This window comes from Gopherus flavomarginatus, chromosome 11 (genome assembly GCF_025201925.1).
Source record: "Gopherus flavomarginatus isolate rGopFla2 chromosome 11, rGopFla2.mat.asm, whole genome shotgun sequence".
Taxonomy (NCBI): domain Eukaryota; kingdom Metazoa; phylum Chordata; order Testudines; family Testudinidae; genus Gopherus; species Gopherus flavomarginatus.
In genome coordinates, this window is record NC_066627.1 from 25923994 (window position 1) to 25948326 (window position 24333).

The 24333-nt window shown below is 42.0% G+C and overlaps 1 protein-coding gene across 3 annotated transcripts; it reads right to left on the bottom strand.

The window, feature by feature from the left end:
* Positions 1-403: 403 nt before the first annotated feature.
* On the bottom strand, positions 404-24122 carry EIF2S2 (eukaryotic translation initiation factor 2 subunit beta). 3 transcript variants are annotated; one of them, XM_050917451.1, is made up of 9 exons: positions 23919-24121; positions 11858-12038; positions 9845-9948; positions 8394-8529; positions 7922-8022; positions 5503-5651; positions 3656-3712; positions 1932-2017; positions 404-886 (listed from the first exon to the last, which is right to left on the bottom strand). In XM_050917451.1, exons 1-9 carry the CDS (start codon positions 23931-23933, stop codon positions 711-713), a joined length of 1005 nt encoding a protein of 334 aa, XP_050773408.1. In that variant the 5' UTR covers positions 23934-24121; the 3' UTR covers positions 404-710. The 3 variants fall into 3 exon arrangements, with proteins under 3 accessions (XP_050773408.1, XP_050773409.1, XP_050773410.1); XM_050917452.1 differs by lacking the exon at positions 23919-24121 and adding an exon at positions 23192-23282; XM_050917453.1 differs by lacking the exon at positions 1932-2017 and having other exon boundaries at positions 719-886; positions 23919-24122.
* Between the last annotated feature and the right edge of the window lie 211 nt (positions 24123-24333).

A 24333-nucleotide genomic window follows, 5' to 3' on the forward strand; every position in this document is an offset into this window, starting at 1 on the left:
ACATTAAGGGAAGTTGACGCTGAACAGCTTATAACTTTGTAAGCCAGTTCTCATAGCAGCAAAGGATGAAAGTACAGGAGTAGTGAGGGAAAGTAACCAGGAATCCTTACATGTATATAAAAAAACAGTTTACACATGCACATGACTGTTATAGCCATTGGGCATCAGCCAGTATCTCTTTTGTATAACAACTAGTTTGTCTGTTCTAGCTATAGGCTCCCTAAAAAGGAGCTTGCTAAATGAAAAAAGGACACTCTGAAGTGTGTGCTTAAGTCTTATCCTGCTCTTTGGACATAATTCATTAACACAGTCTGCATGTAGTCATAGTAAAATTGTGTTCATGGCAAATTGTCAGGTACAACTTAAAGAGAAAAACTGGAGGAAAAATTCAAATGAAAGACAGTCACTGTTATAATAACTTTAATTTATCTTGCATTTTACAGAAGTCTATGAATGGATTAAAAAGCACCTCCTTTCCCATCACGTTTCTCTGACAGTTGGTAAAATATATTCAGTGAGCAAATGTATGTGAAAGCTTGAGGATCTGCATCTTGCAAGGTTTTCACAGACCAACCAATCAATCAAAAGCCAAATATCTTGGTATCTTTTACAATCTTGTTTTTAATACAATGGTAAATCCACTCCGATTGTAAACCTGTCCAGTCACATCTCCCCAGAACACATTGCAAAATCCAGTGTCAATTAGCAAACTAGTTAGCTTTGGCACGGAGCTGCGCTCTCTTGCCTGTGACAGCCTGGAAACCAGTTTTGATGCTGGCAACAGAGCAGCGAGAATGGCAGGTCTCACACTGCAAGAAATATAATCTTGTGTCCTTCTGTAGAATTGTGTCTGGTGACCGACACGTATGACAGGTAACATACTCCTCTGGAGAAAAGAAATGAAGTTGTAATTGAAAGGTACTGCAGTAAGACATCACTGGAAGAGGCATCAAATCACTAGTAAATGCTACTTCAATCTTTTTTTAAAACATGACTACTATACAAACCTTTTGCAGTTAAGGAGTATCCCAGAAGTTGCATGTGGCTAGTACATGGACTTCAAAAGCAGAGCCAAGCTACTGATTATTATTAGTTCTTGTGCTAACAAGGTGTATGTTTTGCCTGCCTTGAACGCTGACACCAATGCTATAAAAAGTGGATTCTAACCAAAATCTTTTACTACCTGCAGACGCCTTCCCTGCTGAGGCAGCATTTCCAGATCTCAACATCTCTTGTTAGAAAAGCAGCGCTTTAAAAAGTCAGATCTGCATAGAAAGGAACTATAGAGCTAGAGGAGATGATCTCATGAAGCTTCCTTTGAACAGTAGTATACACATTTTATTGGTAAAACGATTTATGTGTACAACATACATTAGCCAGAGATCCCCGCTACAGTACCTCCATCAGCCCTTTGCCAAGGCAAGAAAGTCACTGAGAAAGCATTGGCATGAAGCAATGCTACAATATTCTCACTAGCTTTCTCGCCATGTCTTCAGTCCATGGATAGAGCCGAACTAATGCCTCCCTCCAGTCCACTTGTTTATTGCTATAAGGACCAGTAATCTATAATTACTCCATTATAACACCGTGAGAAAGACATGTATTCTTTAGTATCTCCAGCTGTGTAGGATTATCCTGACCAGAACTGGGCTGGGTGATCTGTTTCTTTATATCAGTGACCCAGTTTAAAATAAAGACAGCCTTCTCATGTCCAATTTGAAAACAGGTATCAAAATGTATCATAAAAAGATAAATGAATCAATGTAGGTGTAATAATTACTTCCATGTAAATGACACTATACTGAATGTTAGTGGTCATAAGAAACTGAGCAAACTTTAAATGTACAAGACTGAGCAAGGATAAAAGGAATTTTCTAAAGATAACAGAGATGCTAGGAAGAGAAACTTGTAGGAGAGGGAACTGTACTTACTGATGTATCTTCTCAAAACATTTTCTATCTGTTTTTGTTGGAATCGTCCTTTGATTACAAGTTGGTTGTTACCATCTATTGAGCCACTAATTTAAAAGAAAAATGAATTCAATAATGTGCAAATCAGAACAATATTGTCCGTTCTTTACAACTTGATATGAGATCTGAAACATGGAATACGTCAATTGATGCACGCTTGGGCACAAAGCTTCTTACTAAAAGCAATCTAATCAGCAAGATTTAATCTGTGCAAAAGAAACTGATGAAATTTCACCAATGGTCAGGGATTCAAAGTGCAACGTCATCTAAGCATAAATCCTGAATTCAATAATTACTGTGAATAAGACAGCTTAATTGGCACACAGGACGAAACCCAAAAATACTCAAGCTCTTCAATGGTATTGTGAACTGGTACTTGTGCTGATCTGACAAACAGTCACTATAGCACGGTTCAGAGGAAGTTCGCAATAGATTGTTGTAATAGCAATAAGCAAACCATTTTTCTAGCCATGCTGATGCAAGCGAGAAAGAACGTTAGCAGTGATCTTTCAAACCAAGTTTTAGAAGCTTTTCTGTAAGATTAGTTTGAGGTGAAGGGAGCTCAATCTCTGAACTAATAGGCATTAAAAATTAGTCAGGTATTTTGTGACTAGGCTATTCAGTTCTCTGTATATCTACAGATAATAGCACTTAAGTCTAGTCATGCTTGTCTTTTGCAGACAGCTAGCAACGACTGTGCAATCTGAAAATGGATAAAACAATAAGTCATGCAAAATCCATCCAGGAAGTGTTCTTTTATACTGTGATAGATGGTTTACTAAGGGCACTGTTCGTTACAACTCCTCGCTGACCTACCAGACCGACTTAACCACACACAGCATAGAGCAGCATTTCTCAAATGTGGCCACCAGGGGCTCCTCTCATGGCCACAGCCTCCTGGGCAGTGATTGGGGGACACAAAGTCTGCCCCCCTCTGAAGAGAGGCAAGCTGGAGGAACAGGCAGCCAGCAAGTTCCGCACCTTCCCAGGGACAGTGGGATTGGGCTTCAGCCCTCAGGTGGCAGGCTCCAGCCATCAGGCTTCGAGCTCCATTCCCTGTCTGCATGGTGATTGGTTCTGGCCCTAAGTTGATAATTTGTCCCCAGGCTTGCAGGGGCTGAGTAAGTCTGTTGTGAAAAGTGGTATCTGTAGGTTTGTTAATATCACTTTTCACAGCACACTTAGTAGCTTGCAAGTCTAAAAAAAAAGCAATAGAAACAATAAGAAAAATGACAGGAACATTCAAAGCACCTTATTTGTGTTTCCATTCCGTTTAGGTTGAATAAAGAATAGAGACAACTGCACACTATTTTTATTAAGTCTGTTAAAAAAACCCACACACACTCTACAGAGACAGATTACAGTGATCTGGACATGTACCTGTGCATATTTATTTGTTTTTCCTAAAGTTAATTAAGTATTTTAGGAAAAATCGTCAGAGCAGCCACCAGCAAGAGTTGGTGGCTGCACTCTTGAGGCCAACAAAAAATATGATGTGAGAACTCCTGGCATAGAGGCTCCTGAAGAGAGAGGAGAGTTACCATGTAGCATCTCCACTCACACCATTAGAGGGAAGAAATCATGCCCAAATAGTACATCAGGACTGCTAAACCAAGGCACCCTTGGATAAGAAAAAGGAGTGGGAAGGAGGAAGACACTCAATAGCATAAGTACAAGCTACTTACCTTGTACCCAATTCAGCCAACAAAAATGCCAGGAGATGTTTTGGCTGACGATGCAATCTAAAAATAAAAGTAAAGTTATTTTTAACCTCCACCTTCCTGAAGAACTTGATATTTAAAAATCACAATTGATAAGAACTTCTCAGAATGGCAAGCCTATAAAACGTGTAGGCACAACTAGGGCTCTGATTTTATCTCTGGAATAGCGCTAAGAGAATTATAGACTAGTCAGCCTAACTTCAATACGTGGAATGGTACAGGGACAAATTATTAAACAATCAGTTTATAAGCACCAAGAGGATAATAGAGTTATAGGGAATTGCTAGCATGGATTTGTCAAGAATGATTTATGCCAAACCAACCTAATTCCCGTTTTGACAGGGTTACTGGCCTAGTGGATAGGAAACAGCAGAAGTGATATCGTGATTTTAGTAAGGCTTTTGACACAGTCCCACATGACATTTTCACAAGCAAACTAGGGAAATGTGGCATAGATGAAGTTACTATAAGGTGGGTGCACAACTGGTTGAAAGACTATTCAAAAAAGTCATCACTGGTTTGCTGTAAAACTGGGAGAGGACATCTAGTGGTGTCCCACAGGGGTCAGTCCTGGGTCCTGTACTATGCAACAGTTTCACTAATGACCTGGATAATGGAGTAAAGAGTATGCTTATAGAATTTACAGATAACACAGCTGGCAGAGGCTACAAGCATTCTGGAGGACAGGGTTAGAATTAGGAATGTAAGAGTTTAACTGGTTAACCAATAGGCTTGATGCTTATTGGTTTTTGTTAACAGTTAAACTCCATCCACAGTCCAGGCTGCCGGCCCCGCATGCCCAGGGTTCCTCCGGGCTGCTGGCCAGCATCCTGGCACACCCAAGCTGGGGGGACCCCGGGTGCACCATGATGCTTGGCAGCAGCATAGCCCCAGAGCTCTGTGGAAAACATGGGGGAGGGGGCTGCACCACACTCCCCCACAAAGCTCCCCAGGGAAGCCTTTAACTGTGTAACCAACATTTTAATCAGTTACATGGTTACTGTTTTAAACATAATTAGAATTCGAAATGACCTGGACAAATTGGAGAACTGGTCTGAAATCAACAAAATTAAATTCAATAAAGACAAATTCAAATACTAGACTAAGAAAGGAAAAAATCAAATGCGCCACGACAAAAGGGGGAATAACTAGCTAAGCAGTGGTACTCCTCACAAGGATCTGATGGGTTACAAATCGTGGATCACAAATCAAAAGAGTCAATGTCAAGCAGCTGCAAAAAGGGCTCTGGGGTGTATTAACAGGAGTGTTGTACAGTAGAACCTCAGCATTACAAACACCTCAGGAATGGAGGTTATTTGTAACTCTGAAAGTTCATAAATCTGCTCAAAACATTATGGTTGTTTTTTCAAAAGTTTACAACTGAATATTGATGTAATGCAGCGTTGAAACTTTACTATGCAGAATAAAAATGCTGCTTTCCCTTTTTTGGTAATTTTCATTTAACACAGTACTATATTTGCTTTTTCTGGGGTCCCTGATGCTGATTGTGTACTTCCGGTTCTAAATGAGGTGGGTAGTTGACTAATCAGTTTGTAACTCTGGTGTTCGTAACTCTGAGGTTCTACTGTATATAAAACACAGAAGGTAACTGTCCCACTCTACTTGGCACTGGGGAGACCTCAGATGCAGTACTGCATCCAATTCTATCATTTACAAAGTGATTAACAAATAGTTTAATATAGCTTTTTGCAAGTCCATGCAATCAGACAATCACTAACTATGCACCACAGGAAGGCCACAGTATTTCCTACTTTGTGCCCCCAAGAGATCTTAAAAGCTGCCAAACTTACAGTTTACAGATATCTGTAAAGTTGACAAATGATGTTTTCTTGGTTCCTACTCTTACAACCTGTGGAGGTTTCATGACGAATTTTCTTTTTTCTCCAGCTACCATATCTGGATTCTTTTCCCGCATTATGTTAAATACTCGATTCAGCAACTGCGGGAACAGACATGTTTACATCAACATGCGTACTGTCAGTAATTTGCCCTGCCATCCACAAAACATTTTATATTGCTGTATTTTATGTCTAGAGATGTGTATAATTTCTCCACTACCATGGAACTAAGTGGTATAGAATTTAAGATCATATTTCTGCCAGACTGAACTTCCAACAATGTACTTTTTCCCCAGCGTACTTTCAACTGCATGTTTAAAACAACACACACACACCCCTCTAAACTCATCCATTACAATTTTACATTCAACATGCACTTTGTCCAAAACATGGGAACAGCCATGAGTACCATTTGGCCTTCCCAATAAGCTAATCTCTTCATGGGTCATCTTGAGGATGAATTTCTGGAGAAATGCACCACAAAACCAATGATATACCGGAGATACTTCAATGATATTTGCATCCTCTGGACAAGTGACCTAAACTCCCTCCGATTTCCATCGCAACTTCAACCACCACCACCCATTCATTAAACTCTCTCTAGCACATTCCAACAGTAGCATCAACTTCCTGGACACCACAATCAGCTTCAACAATGGAAGCCAACAGACAATCCAGATCACCTCAGCACACCAAGAAATCTGTTCTCCACAGCCCACCATATACTTCTCTAGTGGAATGTATTACATCATGGAACGGGCCACCCAAATACCCAAAGAGAACCTGCTGCAATATGAAAATAAAAACCCCTCCATCCACACACCCCTGGCTGTCACCTACCATCCTACACTGGATCCCATACAGGTTATTATTAAACAGTTACAACCCATAATAAACCACATCTTGAAAGAAATCTTTCCTGACCCCATCTTCTGGCCTTCAAATAACTCTCTCCCCCCAAACTTCTCCAAGCTCATCAAAAGCAAGTTCCCCACAGACAAGGAGACACCAACTCAAAACAGCACCAGAACCTGCCAGAACAGATGCAAAACCTGTAGCTATATCTCCCCTGACAAGATGATCAGCACTTCCCACAAACACACCTTTTAAGATCCATGGGTCCTACATATGCCAACACAAAGCAATCACTCTCTGGCCTCTCAGTCCTCATCTTCACAATAACTTCAAAAGCCAAGCCTGGGAGCTTAAATTCGCAACATTGATAGATACTAAAAATCATGGACTGAAGAGACACTGGATTTATGGATTATTATAACAATATGTAACACACACACACCAAGTTTTTCCCAGCCCTCTATGACTGGAGAGGTGTTAACTGGCCACTTCCCCTGAATGGTCCTTGGAAATGTGTGTTAACTACTTACACTCAAAACTCTCTCTTCCACCTTGTATTTAGCTGTGACACCCAGAGAACAATTTCCCAGACCTAAAGAAGAGCTCTCCATAAGCTCAAAAGCTTGTTTCTTTCACCAACAGAAGTTGGTCCAAAGAAGGTATTACCTCACCCACCTTGTCTCTCTAATCCTGGAACCAACAAGGCCACAACATTGCATATAAAAAGCCCCCTGACACTTAGTTTTTGCACCGTTTCCCCAAAATGATGTTTTTTCCACTATCATGGGAAACAAATTTTTAATAATGCGCTCTTCAATCTACCAAATAAAGGTATAACACAATCAAATAGCTAGAAGTTGAAAATAGACAAATTCAGACTGGAAATAATCTATACATTTTAAGAGAGAGAGTAATTAACCACTGGACTAGTTTACCAACATCACGATAGATTCACCATCACTGACAATTCTTAAATCAAGATCAGATGTTTTTCTAGAAGATCTGCTCGAGGAATTATTTTGGGGAAATCCTATGGCCCATGTTATACAGGTGGTCGGACTAGATGATCACAATGTTACCTTTTGGCTTTGGAATCTATGAATCTTGGTCTAAAATTTGCTCTTAGCATGCATAATACAAATTTGTTTAAATGATTATTGACCTTTCTTGAGGGAAACATTTACACTTTATAAATTATTTAAAAAGCTTCTGCGCTTATTTCACACGTGGGCACAAATCGCATAATTTGATCCGCACAAATCCTTGTGTCTATGTGGACCCCTAATGAAGTCAGTGGTGGAGCATGGGGGACTTCCCAGATGGATCTGATTGCAGGATCAGGTTCTTGTTTTGTATTTTTAAAGCAATTTTGTGTTTCTAATTATTTTTGTTAATGTTTCCAGAAACGTTTGATCATATGTACTTAAGGATTAAGTTAGAAACAGAATATGTGGACATTAATTAGCATTGGTGCAGCTGGATTTGGGAAATAGTTGGAAAGAATTTTTAACTTTACCTCATCGTACGTGTAGTCCCTTTCTGAACCTGCCCATGCAGGTCCAGTATGAAAGCTAAAAGAAATTCCATCATCTTTTTTGCTGTCTTCATCCTCCAGAGCTGTGGGAAAGAAAAGTTGTTTGAGATTCATGAAGAACAAGTTGTTAAAAGAGGTGGACTTCTTGGACACAGTGCTAATGCTGTTTCTAGCAGCCTGCATAAGAAGAGTCCCAAGAAATGTATGTTGTGAGCCAAAGTTTTCCTCCACACATTGACGGATATGACCAGACTATAAACAAGGACCACATGGCTCCACTATTGAGATATTATTTTGCTGCTAAACATTATAATAGAAAATCCCAAAACAAGGAGATGGCATTTTAACTAAAAAACTGTGCCTATTTAGGCAATAACAATACTTTATTTGCAAGATTACCCACTTTCAACAGCAGCAAAAGCCAGGACTTAAACTCTTGGTACGTTGGTTTTACCTTCATCCTTTTCCAATATTTCATCTTCATCTGGAAACTTCATATTCTTCTTCTTTTTCTTTTTGTTGCCAAGCATGATATCAAGGTCATCTTCTGGTTCCACCAGCTCTTGGAAATCACCTTCAATTTTTAAATCCTACAAAAAGAAAAAAATATCAGCCAGAACATAGGAAAATGACACCCAACATAGCACGCTGGAAGTGAGACAGAAAATCCTTAGCAGTTCTTAAATATGACAGATTTAAATTTGAAGGCGTGATCTAGATTATGCTAAAGGCAGATGAGCGACATTCCCTTGCTAGTTATACTATGGAGATGGAATTTGGGGCCAGATTTTTAAATGCACAACTTTGCATGCGTAGCTGGGGTGCATCTTCTGGTGCACATGTGCAAATCAGCATTTGTGGATATAAAAGTCTAACCTTTATTTTTTTAAGAATAGGGCTTATTTTATTCCCTTGGATTGCTGAACAGTTTAAATAATATGGGGTCACGTGACCAACTATAGCCATTCCCTACTGCAGCCGGTTAATAGGTTTTGAACTACTGACCAGTACAGGGTCACATAACACCTTTGACTTAGTGTGGCTGGAAACCTTTAATGACATACAACCAGGGTAAGAGATCCCATGTGTTAGAGAAACTGAAGGCAAAGTTTTCCTCCAATCCTGCTCTTGCTACATATAAAGAAGCTTTTGAACACGTAAAGAACACAGAATAACAGAGCTTAGATATGCTGTGAAGGTCAGAGGGGAAGTTTTTTCCCTTAGGGTAGAGGGCAGAAAAATGTGCATATTGTATAGCACGTATCCTTGCTCTGCTGCTCTTTAGGCTTATCAGCCATGCTTCAATGAGATATATTACCTGTCAGATTCAGGAGTCAAGAGTAAAAATACCACACACTCTTCCTGGACTCCCTAAAGTTACCCCAATGTTTAAAGAAACCATGAGGACCAGAAACAAAGATTTTACAGGGGAAACTGTTAGCCCTTCATTTGAAAAGTTGACCTTCAGTGAAACGTAATGCACACGGCTTCTGGCATTATCAACATTACTTTTCTCAAATCAAAAAACAATAATGAAATTATAAACCTGAACACCAGGTGGGCGGGTGGGTGCGTGCAGACACACACATTTTACAGGATTACATCTCTAGAATGCTTACTAAACACTAACTCGCCCCTTACGCTTTGCATAGAAAAGAACATTGTAAAAAATATATTCAGCTAGTCCCAAGTGTACATAACAGAAACATTGTATATCATTTAATAGTGATCCATCTGGCTAATTAAGATGACTGACTGCCAAGGAATTCCTGAACTATCAATCTTAAAAGAATGGAAGAGTGAGATGCAGGCACAGGACAAGGACACGGATGAGAAAGGGAGAATTTTCAGTAAGCCCAACTTGGTTTAAATTATACAAACTAGGTCATATCCTTATAAACTGACCTTTATACCCTCTTCTGCTTCATCTATATCAAACATCTTTTTTGTTTTCTTCTTCTTTTTCTTTTGGTTGAAGAAGTTTAAGTCATCCAGATCATCTGATGCATCTAAAAAACCAGAAAGTTGAAAAGACCAGGATTAGCAATCATGTTACCAGTTTAGCAACTAATGGTATGTCTACATTGCAGTACAAACCCATGCTTGAGCCCGGACTCAAACCTAACCTCCCCCGCTCCACTCATTTCCCCCTCATCTACACTGCAGTTGCGCTAACCCAGGGCTTGGACCCATGGTTCCAGGACCCTGTAGGGCTGGAAGGTCTGAGCTTGAGTTTTGAGCTAAGCCAGGACCCAGAGTACAAGACCTATTGTTTTGCTGTGTAGACACAGCTGCACATGACTCAGGTCCCAGGAGTCAGCTGAAGTATCCCACCAGTCAGCTGAAGTATCCCACCATTTCATGGGACAACTTCCTTAGTCCTCTCTATGCCAACAACCTGCAATCCACTCTTGAAAATGGAAACCACCGCCCACATACACACCTTTGCCAATGAAAGCAGCATAAGTCAGTGTTAACCCATTATCTTCTGATCTCTGATCTGCAAGTGCACTATCAGAGAACCTCCTGGATTTGTAATGGAGATCAAACTGACCAAGCCTCTTCCTGGTAACACGCAGGGCAGGCAGTACATTTTTTCCTCCACAGTGCACCACAGTCCTAGAGCTAGAGCAGCCACATTTGTTTTTTGTTGTTTTTTGGGGGGGAGGGGGGGCGGGTAGAGGGGCAAAGAAAGAGGGAGAGAGAGAGGAAGAAGGTGTATATTAGGGACTCTGGGATATGGTTACTTTGACTCAGGTCTGCACATTGCAATGTGGATGCCTGAGCCCCAGGTCTGAGCACCTGTTAGAGAAAAGTCTTAACATAGGGTTCAAATAAAATGAGGATGCTCAAGCCTATGGTCCCCTAACATGGGTCAGCTGACTCAAGTCTCACTAACCCTGGGCTTAAACTGCAGTATAGACATACCCTAAGTATTCTGGTTCAGATACAAATTCTCAAAAACAATACCTCTGAAAGACTTAAAGGGACACCTACTCACTAGGATAAACCAGTCCGGTTAAAAAAAAGAGCTAGTTTAGTAGTTACAAGTGCTACACATTCCACAGAATACCCCTTGACAATTTTTGTGGCATACAATCAGGTTTTCCTATTTATTTTAAATATTTTTTCATCTTCCCTGTTGCTGTTCCTCACACAAGGGGAAACTGACCACAGAAAGGAAAGTTTGTGCTTTTGATAGAGAAGCTGGACTTCACAAAAAAATAATGTAGAAAAGAGATAAAATTGCCTTTTCAATCATTTTAGGTGTTACCAGTACTAGGTTAATTTTACACACAAATGTGATTTTAAGTTAGTAATGTCCCTTCAGTTTACTTCATGTTATCAGGTCATCTCAATATGGTTATCTTCAGTTAAAGTGAGTCAAATACAACTGCAAGTTATTTCTTGCAAGATCTTGAAGAGCACAATATTGGATTAACTGGTTATTGTCATTGACCAGGACATCAAGAAAAACTTGTCTTGCAATGATTTTGAGTATCTCCCCTCCTAATTTTTATTGTTACTCGAAATTATTGCAACTGCTTTCTGGCTCTACATTAAATGGGTTCAGAATACAAAGAACTAGAACTATAATACAGCAGACCACAAGAATTTTGGCAGTTTTTAGAGCACCTCTCAATTTTGTTTATGACAAAGACTTCAGTTGCAGTGGAGAAAGCAGATTTCTTGTAAATTAAGACACCATTTTGCTTACAGGAGTACAGCAGACAAGCTCAAGGAGAGAGAAGAAATCACACTTTTACATATTTGTGTTACAGCAGTACCTAGAAGCCCAATCAGAACAAGGCCTTATTGTGGTCAACTGTCTTCATGTACTTATACACAGCCCATGCCCTGAAGGGACACAGCTGGAAGCTATGTTTGGAAACTGCCAGCTGAAATGTTTCACTATACCTTTCTTCCTACTGTCCTCTTCATCAGCTTCTATATTTTTGTCCTCTGCTGGTTCTGGTTCCACCTCCTTTGTTTCTGATAACTGCGTCTCTTCTGCTTGTGTCTCTCCTCCTTCTTCATCCAGCATGAAGGGCTTCTTCTTTTTCTTCTTCTTCTTGCTCATAGTGGGATCAAAAATCATCTGTAAAAGTCAAGTGTTCGTTAGCAACATTATTTACCATCATTTAATTTGTTACAGTAGCACCAGCAGACTTTATGCAGGTTACTCTGAAAGAGGCCATCGTATAGCATTCTTTTCAGCTAACTCTGTAGTCCTTAGGCTTTGGCCCAAAGTGGGAGTATGTCTATACTATAATTGATGGTTATGTTTTAACTTGAGTTAGCTGATAACTAGTCTAAGTTAACATGACTCCAAGTGCTTGTTTAGAAGCATGATTGCCTGTCCCAGGACAGATCTCTAAAGTAACCTTTTATTCTAGTACTAAGGCTCTTTGGTTTTGTCCACACTTTGTGAAATTTTTCAAAAGTTTCCAGCCATTTTAACACCAGTTCACTTGAGTTAAATCAGGATTTAAATGACCCATGTGGAAAGTCTCAATTTAAATAGATTTTAATAAACTTTTCTATTTGTACTTCAGCTATTTTCTACAGTAAGGTGAATTATCATTGGTTGATATAACCACTAAATATGTTGATTTATAACTAAATAAAGCATTTACACTAAATTTGGTAAATCTTTTTGCTACCTAGTGATGAGGTACATGATGAGGGCTCCTGGCATCAGAGATGGAGTCCCAATGCCTGTGATGTCTCTGCCAGTCTCCTGCACCCAGTAGCACAGCCCCTATATCTGCCACAGATCAAGCCCTTAATATGGCACATGCCTTATTGTGCCATATTTATAGAGTTTGACCTCAAAAGTGAGAATTAAGAGAACATCCCTCTTTACATAGAAAAGCAATCTTTAACTCAAAGTGTTTAACAGAGACTCATGAATTCAGCATACTATTTCTTTAAATGTTCTGTGATTACAAGTGTTTAGTCCTTAACATATTTTGTATTAAATTTAGATTTCATTTTAAACAGGTTTATTTTTAAAAAGAAAAACTTTTAATTTTAAACAAAATTAAAAAATCTGATTTAAATAAAAAAACATTTTTATCATCCCTGAGTTCAGCTGAACAGGTATTAGAGTTGGGAGCCTTAAGGTAGATTGGCCTCCAGCTGCATTTCCTTTTAAGGGGGGTTTCCTTCACTGCAGTAAATCCACCTCTCTCAGAGGTGGTAGGTAGAATAACAGAAGAATTAATTTATCAACCTACTGGTGTCTACACCAGGAATTAGGTCATCTTAACTATGTCTCTCAGGGGTGTGAATTTTTCACACTCCTGAGCAATGTAGCTAGGCTGACCTATGCTTTAGGCGTAAAGCAGACCTCCGTCTGAGAAAGGTTACAGTCATGAGGTGCTGAACCTGTGTCAGAGGCTAGAGAATTTTTTTCAAAGAAGTGTCACTAGAGTAGACAAGGCCTACATCACTCACTCCTCAATTATCTGTTATTTCTATTCTTCAGCTTCAATCATCACAGCAAGGTTATTACTAAGAGTATGTCTACACTGTAATGTATGCCAAGGGCTAGTGGGACTTGTTCCCTAACACAGGTCAGTTGGTCCATGGGCTTGAGCATCTCCATTGTATTTTAACACTGTGTTAAGACTTGTCTAACCCATGCTAGCACCCAGGGCTCGGGCATCCATGTTGCAATGCACAAACTTGAATCAAAGTAACCATATCCCAGCATCCCAAGGACCTCATCCCCTGCCCCTCCCTGAAAAGTGGTCACTCTAGCCCATGGTTCCCTAACACAGGTCAGCTGGTCAAGTCCCACTAACCTCATGGTGCACTGTGGGGAAACTTTACTGCCTGCCCTGCACATTACCAGGAAGCAGTTTGCTTTGCAAAAGGCTTGATCAGTTCACTCTCCACTACAAACCCAGGAGTCTCTGTCTGATAGCATGCTTGCAGATCATTGATCAGAAGAGACTAGGGGGAGGGATAGCTCAGTGGTTTGAGCATTGGCCTGCTAAACCCAGAGTTCTGAGTTCAATCCTTGAGGGGGCCATTTGAGGATTTAGTTAGGGATTGGCCCTGCTTTGAGCAGGGGGTTGGACTAGATGATTTCCTGAGGTCCCTTCCAACCCTAATAATCTAATCTATGGTTAACACTGACTTGAGCTGCTGCTGGCAAAGGGGGATGGCTTCCATTTTCGATAGAGCGGATTGCAGATTGTTGGGATAGAGAGTTGTCCCATGGAGTTGTGGGTTACTTCTTGGCTGACTCCTGGGACATGAGTTAAAACAGGGCTGTGTCTATACTGCAAAGCAATAGGGCTTGTACCCTGGGTCTCAGCTTAATTTGAGCTCAGACCCTCCAGAGCCTGGGGTCCTAGGTTAGAGCAATTGCAGTGTGGATGCAAGGGGAGGACTAGGTTTGAGCCCAGGCTCAAGCACAAGCTTACACTGGAATATGGGCATACCCTAAAAGGGACACAACACTCTAAAGACAGGCTTGAGCTCAAATACTCCTGGCAAGGCGTGATACAGGCAAGGTCCCTCCACCAAAAATACTTGTCTCTGGCTCCTAACCCTCGGTACTTTGATTCTGCATCCCTGATAAACAGTTGTTCCATGTACAAAAAGATGATCGCAACCTAAAATATTTATAGGACCTCAATTAGTACTAGGGCCTCTGATGCTCTTTGGTGAATTTATCCTAACAGCACCCTTGTGAGACAGAAAGGATCATCATCCTCATTTTACAAATAGGGAACTGAGGCACAAAGAAACTATGTGATTTGCTCAAGGTCACAGAAGTAGTCAGGGGCTGAAGAGGAAACTAAATCCAGTGTCCCAAGTTCCAGACTAGTGCCCTCAATACTGAGCCACGCTTACTATCTTGCATCTGAGGACCATGAGTATTTGGTATAACCACTCAAGTTTGTTTTTTAGAAAGCTTACATACTAGCTGTTAAATTTCCAGCATACTTTAATGTTTTGCCTCTCCATTTAATCCTGATTTTATAGACTGGCAGACCAAACAGCCTATAATTTTGTTGCTCATGGGTATCTACCCTACTATTAAATGTGACAGCATCACACACGGGTTGAGGCCACTGATGCAACAACCCAGTAAGATAAGAGTTCATTCACGGCCTTGCCCTAGTAAGTAGCATGGCAGAACCACCAACATATTATGTTAGTAAGTTTTGTTGCCTTGTAACATAGTTATCCCAGCAGTTCTACAAATTAAGATTTTTATACTTGTGTATTCAGCTACTAACCTCCCTTATTCAGCTACTAACCTCCCTTATGTTATTCCAGTAAGATAATGGTTATCCAATATTTCTTTTCATGGAACTACCTCTTGTCAAAAAAATTTTGTTCTCCACTGCTTGGTGGCCACTTTTCCAAATCCCTCATTGCCTGAGTCTCAACACATGTAATTATGTAGGCAGTTCACAGAGCACTGTGCTAAGCTACTGAAGTGAGGAGGACTTCACATGTTGGCTATTATCTGAAGTACAGGCAACATACAGATACCGCATGTGCACTGCAAGTACATGAGAGTGAGGACTGAAGTTCTCAAACTATGAGCATTTTAAGTGTTTCTGTATAACTGGCTAATAAATTCTGTGCTTAAATGTCTTTTAGAAGATGTTTGTACATTCCAAGCCTTTGTAAACTGTACTTCTCCACTAGTAGTATTATTGGGCAATACACACTGGTGAATCATTCTCTCTGCCTTGAAGTGCACAATATATTTGAAAACGTAGAACATCCAAAAATATTTAATAAATCTAAATTGGTATTCTATTGTTTGTTTTTCTACATTTTCAGATATATTGATTTTAAATATAACATAATACAAAGTGTACAGTGCTCACTTTATATTATTTATTACAAATAAAAATTATAATATGTTTTGATTCACCTCATACAAGTACTCATACATACAAGTACTGTAGTGCAATCTCTTTATCATGAAAGTGTAACTTACAAATATAGATTTTTTTTGCTACACAACTGCATTCAAAAACAATGTAAACTTTATCGGCTACATGTCCACTCAGTCCTACTTCTTGTTCAGCCAACTGCTAAGACAAACAAGTTTGTTCACATTTAGAGGAGATAATGCTGACTGCATCTTATTTACAATGTCACCTGAAAGTGAGAAGACGCATTCATATGGCACTTTTGTAGATGATGTTGCAAGGTATTTACGTGCCATATATGCTACACATTCATATGCTCCTTCATGCTTTGGCCACCATTCCAGAGGAAATGCTTCCATGCTGATGACACTTGTTAAAAAAATGTGTTAATTAAATTTGTGACTGAACTCCTTGGGGGAGAATTGTATGTCTCCTATTCTGTTGTACGCGCATTCTCCCATATATTTCATATTATAGCAGTCTCGGATGATGACCCAGCATGTCCTTTTTAAGAACATTTTCACAGCAGATCTGACAAAACGCAAAGAAGGTACCAATGTGAGATTTCTAAGGATAGATACAGCACTCGACCCAAGGTTTAAGAATCTGAAGTGCCTTCCAAAATCCAAGAGGGGTGAGGTGTAGAGAATGCTTTCAGATGTCTTAAAAGAGCAACACTCCAATGCGGAAACTACCGAACCTAAACCATCAAAAAAGAAAATTGACCTTCTGCTGGTGGCATCTGATTCAGATGATGAAAATGAACATGCATCAGTCAACTCTGCTTTGGATCATTATCGAGTAGAACCCGTTATCAGCATAGATGCATATATTCTGGAATGGTAGTTGAAGCATAAAGGGACATATGAATCTTTAGCATCTGGTACATAAATATCTTGCTATGCCGGCTACAACAGTGCCATGCGAACGCCTGTTCTCACTTTCAGGTGACACTGTAAATAAGACATGAGCAGTATTATCTCCTGCGAATTGTAACCAAATTTTTTTGTCTGAGCGATTGGATGAAGTAGGACTGAATGGACTTACAAAAAGTTTTGCATTGTTTTATTTTTGAATGCAGTTATTTTTTGTACATAATTCTACATCTGTAAGTTCAACTTTCATTATAAAGAGATTGCACTACAGTACTTGTATTAGTATATTTCAATTCACCTATCTCTTGTTTTTTTTTTTACAGTGAAAATATTTGTAATGAAAAGTAAATATAAAGTGAGCACTGCACACTTTGTATTCTGTGTTGTAACCAAAATCAATCTATTTGAGAATGTAGAAAACATCCAAAAATATTAAAATAAATGGGATTCTATTATTGTTTAACAGTGCGATTAATCGCACAATTAATTTTAAATTGCTTGACAGCCCTACTTATGACTAAATTTAACGAGGATATGTTGTAAGACACCAGAAGCAAACCCTTTGTAGCTTCTCAGACATAAATACAGGGCCAAACTCAGTCCTGTCCCATTGTTTGTTTTGCCTGGCCAGAAACCACTCACATCTCCCCACCTGGAGATTCCTATAGTTTGGGAGATTCTGCAGCAGGCATCAAGCTGCTATAGGCATCATGGCAGGGAAAGTCATGCACAGACAAGCACATCACACTCTGGCTCCTTCCAGATGGGAAAGCATCCTTTGGGGGATATGTAAATGAAAGTTTGCTTACATTCTCCAAGATTTTTTTTTAAGACACAGGTTTGTTTATGTGAATAAGGGGAAACTCAATCATGTACTATGACTTTTACTATCAAATACAAGTTAGGTTACAGAGGGTATGTCTACATCTACAATTTTGCAGCGCTGGTTGTTACAGCTGTATTAGTACAGCTGTATAGGGCCAGCGCTGCAGAGTGGCCACACTTACAGCAACCAGCGCTGCAAGTGGTGTTAGATGTGTCCACACTGCAGCGCTGTTGGGCGGCTTCAAGGGGGGTTCGGGGAACGTGAGAGCAAACCGGGAAAGGAGACCAGCTTCGCCACGGTTTGCTCTCGCGTTCCCCGAACCACCCAGCAAACCGTAGGGAAGGAGACCTGCTTGCTCGGGGGTTCGGGGAACGCGAGAGCAAACCGGGAAAGGAGACCTGCTTGCTCAGGTTCGGGGAACGCGAGAGAAAACCGGGAAAGGAGACCAGCTTCGCCGCGGTTTGCTCTCGCGTTCCCGGAACCACCCAGCAAACCGTAGGGAAGGAGACCTGCTTGCTCGGGGGTTCGGGGAACGCGAGAGCAAACCGGGAAAGGAGACCTGCTTCCCCGCGGTTTGCTCTCGCGTTCCCCGAACCCCCCTGCAAACCGTAGGGAAGGAGACCTGCTTGCTCGGGGTTCGGGGAACGCGAGAGCAAACCGCAGGGAAGGAGACCTGCTTGCTCGGGGTTCGGGGAACGCGAGAGCAAACCGGGGAAGGAGACCAGCTTGATTACCAGAGGCTTCCTCAGGTATGCTGGGATACCTGCTTATTCCACGGAGGTCAAGAAAAGCGCTGGTAAGTGTCTACACTTGATTACCAGCGCTGGATCCTCTACACCCGAGACAAAACGGGAGTACGGCCAGCGCTGCAAACAGGGAGTTGCAGCGCTGGTGGTGCCCTGCAGATGTGTACACCTCCTAAGTTGCAGCGCTGTAACCCCCTCACCAGCGCTGCAACTTTGTGATGTAGACAAGCCCAGAGTCACCCATTCAAAACTTCCCAGCTGTAATTCAGCAAGCCCCACCAGTGGTATCAACGATGAAAAGTGTACTGTGGATTTAGAGCATTTAGACATTTGTCACCATATTATGTAACACTATGCTAAGCTACAAGTTTGCTTATGTAGATCCAACCTAAGAGGCTTAAATGGATTGCAATGGAGTTTGTCATTTCAAAAGGAGACAGCTGTATCGCCCTTTCGTAAAGCACCTGAATAGCAGAGATGGGTACAATAAAAACAAACATTATTGGGAAGACTCATGGCATAATACAAGTTCCAAATTATGCTGAGAAGTGCCGCTGCTAAAGAGGCACCTGGGAAGCTCATGAGTCAAAATGGAATGAGAGAGACAGGAAGCTTAAGATTTCTATCCAGAATAAAAACAATGCTAGATTCGTGGGCAGAAAAGGTGTGGTTGTTATCTGTAGGGAGATTTGGCTATAGAAACAAAATTCAGAAGTAGCCTGTATCATGTGCGGATATCTGAAGGTGGGGAAAAGATATCACACATGCAGAAATACCCTAGCCCTATGCTTCAACAGTTACATATCTGTTCTTGCATTTAATCTATTATCTATTACATGCACTAAAGGAGTGTAAAAACTATTTTAAGAGAAATCAGTGCAACTTTCTTGTTTAGACAATGCCTAAGCCAAGCATTCAGGGAGACAGTTATCTGTGCTGCCATCTTTCTGCCCAAGCAATATCCCCTGCACTTAAAACTTCCTATTTAATACACATTTTAAAAAGTACTTCAGTCTTTTCTCTCCCCCTCACAGGCTTCACTGCATTTTGTTTTTCATATTTTCTTTATGGTGCATCTTTTCCTGTATTGTTTGCAGTATAGTTATTATTTGTATCACCCACGAGCTCCAATCAGCGACTGCAATAGGAAGCATGCAAACACTTACTAAAAAGGCATTCACTGTCCCATAGAGCTTTCTTGTTTCCTGCTCTCTGCCACCACTTTCATATTTAAATAGTAGTAGCACCGAGAGACCTTATCAGAAAAGGCCAATTTCCAAAGCTTGTTTACCAAGGAATGCCACTACAAGCCCAGCAACCACAGGGATGCCAAAAGATTCAATGGGATGATGATTGCCAATGAGGGATCTAACTCAATATCCAGCCAGACCACATTAAGGATCTAGCCAGAGATTGATCCCAGTGGCACTCAGTCTGCAGTTGGCAAAATCCTATTTGAATTTGCCATGATGATGAGTACCTAAAGATCTTAACCCAATGATTCTCAAATTTTTTTTTTTTACTGGTGATCTCTTTCACCCCTTATAAATTAAAAACTTCTTTATATATTTAACACCATTATAAATGCTGGAGGCAAAGCGGGGTTTGGGGTGGAGGTTGACAGCTCGCAACCCCCCATGTAATAATCTTGTGACCTCCAAGAGGGATCCTGACCCCCAGTTTGAGAACCCCTGTCTTAACCAGATTGGTCCCATTGTGCTAGGCACTGCACAAACAAAATGTGACTGTCCCTGTCCCACAAAGCTTACAACCTAAAAGCCACTCACATCATTCTTTCCCTATGCTGCTCTACGTACTACCTCCTCTATTATTTTCTCCTGGCCTCCTATTTCTCCTTCCATTTTCCACCTCATTTTCCTCCAACAGCAATGTCTATGTTACCATGTAAATCGACCCAACAACGTAGCTGGAGTCAAAAGAGCTCATGTCAACTTACTGCAGTGTCTACACTGCACTGGGTCGACACGAGACACTCTCCCATCAACTTACCCTTACTCTTCTAATTTGGAGTGGAGTATTGGAGTCAACTGGAGAGCGATCTGCAGTCGATTTAGTGGGTCTTCACTAGACCCACTAAATCAACCCCCAGTGTATCGATGTCAGCACACTGAAGCGGTAGTGTAGACAGAGCCAAAAAGTCTGTCAACTACACTAATCTCTCCTAATTCAGACCATCTCTCCCTCCCCTGTCCAATCCCACATATATCCACTGATTCCCTTCTCAAAAAATAAAATAAATAAAAATTATAAAATAAAAAATTCAGAGCCCTCGTAGCCAGGGAAAAGTAAATCTACTTAGCAACAACAGAAAAAGCGAGAGTCCCACTGTCCAAAGGCAACACTCAGGTGAGAAGACAATGCAATTCCCAAATTGCAGGGAATGCAGAACATATTCGAATTTCTATGACAGTGCTGTCACTGGACCCCATGCCATCTGGTCAGTAAATATGAAGACGACCCTCTGCCACACACACTATCGTTCCTTCCAACGAAGGGCCTCTCAGCACTGCAAGAGTGGGCCAGTACCCTATGATTTCATCACATGCTGGCTGCTTCAACTGGGGCATATTCCTGCTACCATACTTATCCCCTAGTTTCAGTTGAGTTCTCCTCCCCTGTCAACAGCTCCAGTGCTTGCCTCTGCTGCTAGCTTTGTCAGTTTCAGTGCTCCCCACAGAATTCTGTATAGCACAAGCATAAACAGACTAGCAACTCGGGAGTTTTCACTCTGTTGCAGCTTGCAAAAGTTTTAAGCTACCAGTACAGGCACTAAAATTGTCCTAGTCTGAGGCAGATATAACACTGGTTTACGCTCAAGTCACACTTATGTAGACTCCAAGTTTCATGCAGATCTGTGTAACAATATATCAATAATTTAATGACTTAATTTACATATTTACAATGTTACATAAATAACTTTAAAATCATATTAATGACAGATATGGGACTATTTGATTTCTGATGAAGGGATCATCTTCATCTACTGGGCAGTAGCAGGGCAAGTTTCATGCACGCTACTTTGCTAGGGCTAACACTGACAGTTCATCTCCATCATGGATGCAGTTCTGGCCTCTGTCAACCTGTCACTTAGTGCAAACCATGGTGGAAAATTTGTGATAGGTGAGGACCTCAATATGAAATGAGTATGAGGATATCACATATACATTGGATGGGAACAATTTTTCATGCCTGAGCTGGGCTGGATTCAAACTGGTGACTGGCTCCACAACTCTGATAATGCTCTGGGTCATCCAGTCCCCAAATAAGAACTACTGACACACCTTCAAGAATGAAGCTTCCTTTCTTTGTCAGTGGGTCACAACTATTTGTGAGACAGCAGTGGAATGTTCAACATCAGGATTCCTGGCTCCTACTCCTGGCTCTGGGAGCAAACTGCGATCTAGTAGTTAGAGCTGTGGTTACAGCCAGGCTAGTAAAGCATATACATTTGGTACACTGATTCTAAAAGGCAGAGTGGATAAGACTTAGCTCTGTCATATTAGAGACCTGGGTTCTATTCCCAGCTGCGCTTGAAGTTAACTAAGACAGGCACCACAAAGTATCTTGTTTGTAAAATGAGAGAATGATAGTTGCCTGTCTCCCAGACTAAGGGTGTGAGGCCCTGGTCAGTAACAAGGATTGTGAACCACATAGAAATATTAACAACACTCAGTAGAAAAGGTAAGATCAAAACTTACTGCCTCCTGGCTTCCAGCCCAGTGCATCTTCCCACAGGTCAAAACATGAGATTCCTCTGCTTCCCCCTCACCAAAGGATGCAAGCAGGTGAGACACAGGTGCCAAATGAATGCATCAATTGGGGATGGGGCCACTTGTCAATTCTGCATCTGGAAGATTCTCTTTGGAGCCACAAGGGCTAGATAGTTACATTTTCATAAACAATAGTTTAGGCTTTGCAAATGTGATACTCCTTGCATATGAAAATTTCCTACATGGTATAGGCTGCTAGAATTTTCAAATCCTGATATTGATTACACATGGAAACAATGAAACTGACTAAACACATCAGAGTGCTGTTAAAGGCATAAAATACAAACTGAAAAAGTACATCTAACTTCCAGTTAGTGAGCTTAGCCTTCAATGGTCATTTGGCCCCTGCTTGCATCAGTTAGAAGCCAGAAAATTCTGGAGTAGTTTGAGTGAGAAGCTAGCCTTGCCCTGGAAACAGGGGTTTCAATGTGAGTGGTTCACCCTCCAATCAACTGTAGCTTAATCTTCATTTTTTTAAGCAGTTAAAGACACAAACTGAGTTGCACACATACATCCTCCTAGCACGGATAGTCATACCAACATAAAGGTGCTTTATATCAGCATAGTTTATTCCCATACAGGAATGGGAATAAGCTATATCAGGTAAACACATCTTTATACATAACTGTGTCCACCAAAGGAACTGAACTGGTGTAATTATCTTGGTAAAAAACTAACATCCATATACAAAGTAATTATGCTAGTACAAACACTGTGTGTAGACCAGGCCTAAATAGGTGTAAGTATTAAAAGAAGGAAGATTAAGGTGTTACTGACTAGAGGAAAGCTCCCTCCCCACTACACTCACACCATTGCAACCCCTCTGCAAATAAAATCATCTTTCCCTCCCAGAAAAAAAAACAGCAAAAGCACTACAAAAGAACTGAGTATTATTTCCTAGTTATTAACTGATGCAAGCAGGAGCAACACCACATTCTTCTAGGCTCTAGCTTTCATCAATCAACAGTCAAGAACTGCTGTTGGTTTTTGGCAAGTGAAACCAACTTTGTTTGGACCACATCAAAACAATATAGCTATTCTCCTCTTCCCCTCCCCCTCCTTTAAGCTATAATCACTATTACTAGTGTTATAAAGCTCACCCACTGGCAAACTGCTGGGATGGGTGGGAAGCAGCACTTGGTACTGTAGAAAATATCTCCGTCAACCGCTGCAAGTTATCCAATGACCGGGCCATATCTCATCTACACAGACTAGTAGCCAGCCAGGGTCTGGAGTTCAGATTTTAAAATTCCTCCTCCTCCTCCTCCCCCCTTGCTTTGTCTGGGAAAGGAGGCTAGTTAATAGACAGAAATAACTAATTTTTCGTTAGCATCTCAGGGATCCAGAGAAAACCCTTCCTCCCCGGGAGGGGTATCCCCTGGTCCAGGCAGGCTCCCACACCCCCCCCCCCTCCTGAACAGGCCTGAAGCCTCCACTCCCAGCAGAGGCCCGAGCCCACCGTGCAGCGCCGAGGGCCGTCCGCACAAGCGCAGCCGCCGCCACACTCGTCCTCCCACCGCCTGAGGAGGGTGACCTCCCCTCCCCTCCCCTCAGCAGGCGAGGCCAAGCCCCCTCCGACCCGGGGAGCGGTCGGCCCCGCCCCGCTCCCCCACACCCAGCAGGGGCCGACGGCAGAGACACAGGCCCGCTCCGGCTCTCGCACAACCCCGGGACAGGTCCCGCGCGGAGCGACCCGCGCCCGGCTCAGCCCCGGCCCCTCTCTGCTCCAGCACAGGCCTCAGGCTCGGCTCCCACACATGGCGGCGCCGCAGGCCTCAGGCCCGGCTGCCCGCATGGTGGCGGCGCAGGCCTCAGGCTGGGAGCCCCTCACCTCGTCTCCCGACATGGCTGCGGGCCGGGCTCGCACAGCGCGCGCTACGGAATCGGAGGAGGGTCACTCGCCGAAGCCGGTCACTACGACGCCGCTCACAAAGCCAGTCCGTCGCCTCCCGGAGATACTACCGCCACCACCGCGCTCGGCTCAGCTCTCTTGCATCAGCAAGCGCACAGAGCGGCCGGGCCCCGGATGTACGCAAGCGCAACATGCACCCCCAACCCGGCCGCAAGGCTTCTCGGGGGTTGTAGTTCTCATGGTGCGCTTGCGCCCGGGACTAGGCTGTCGCGTGTGTGTGACTCATCGCGGCTCGGAAGGGCGTGGCTGAGAGTGGCTGGGCCGGTGACGCGGGGAGGGAGCTCGTGTGATCCCTGGATGGGGAACAGGCTGCGGGCAGCGGCTGCAAGATGGG

Excerpts from the sequence above, each read along its gene's own strand:
- EIF2S2 (XM_050917451.1), bottom strand. Across the intron at positions 8,530-9,844 it reads AAGCAGAAGAGGGTATAAAG|GATTTAAAAATTGAAGGTGA; the intron begins GTCAGTTTATAA and ends TTCTTTTTGTAG. Across the intron at positions 5,652-7,921 it reads GGGACTACACGTACGATGAG|TTGCTGAATCGAGTATTTAA; the intron begins GTAAAGTTAAAA and ends CTGTTCCCGCAG.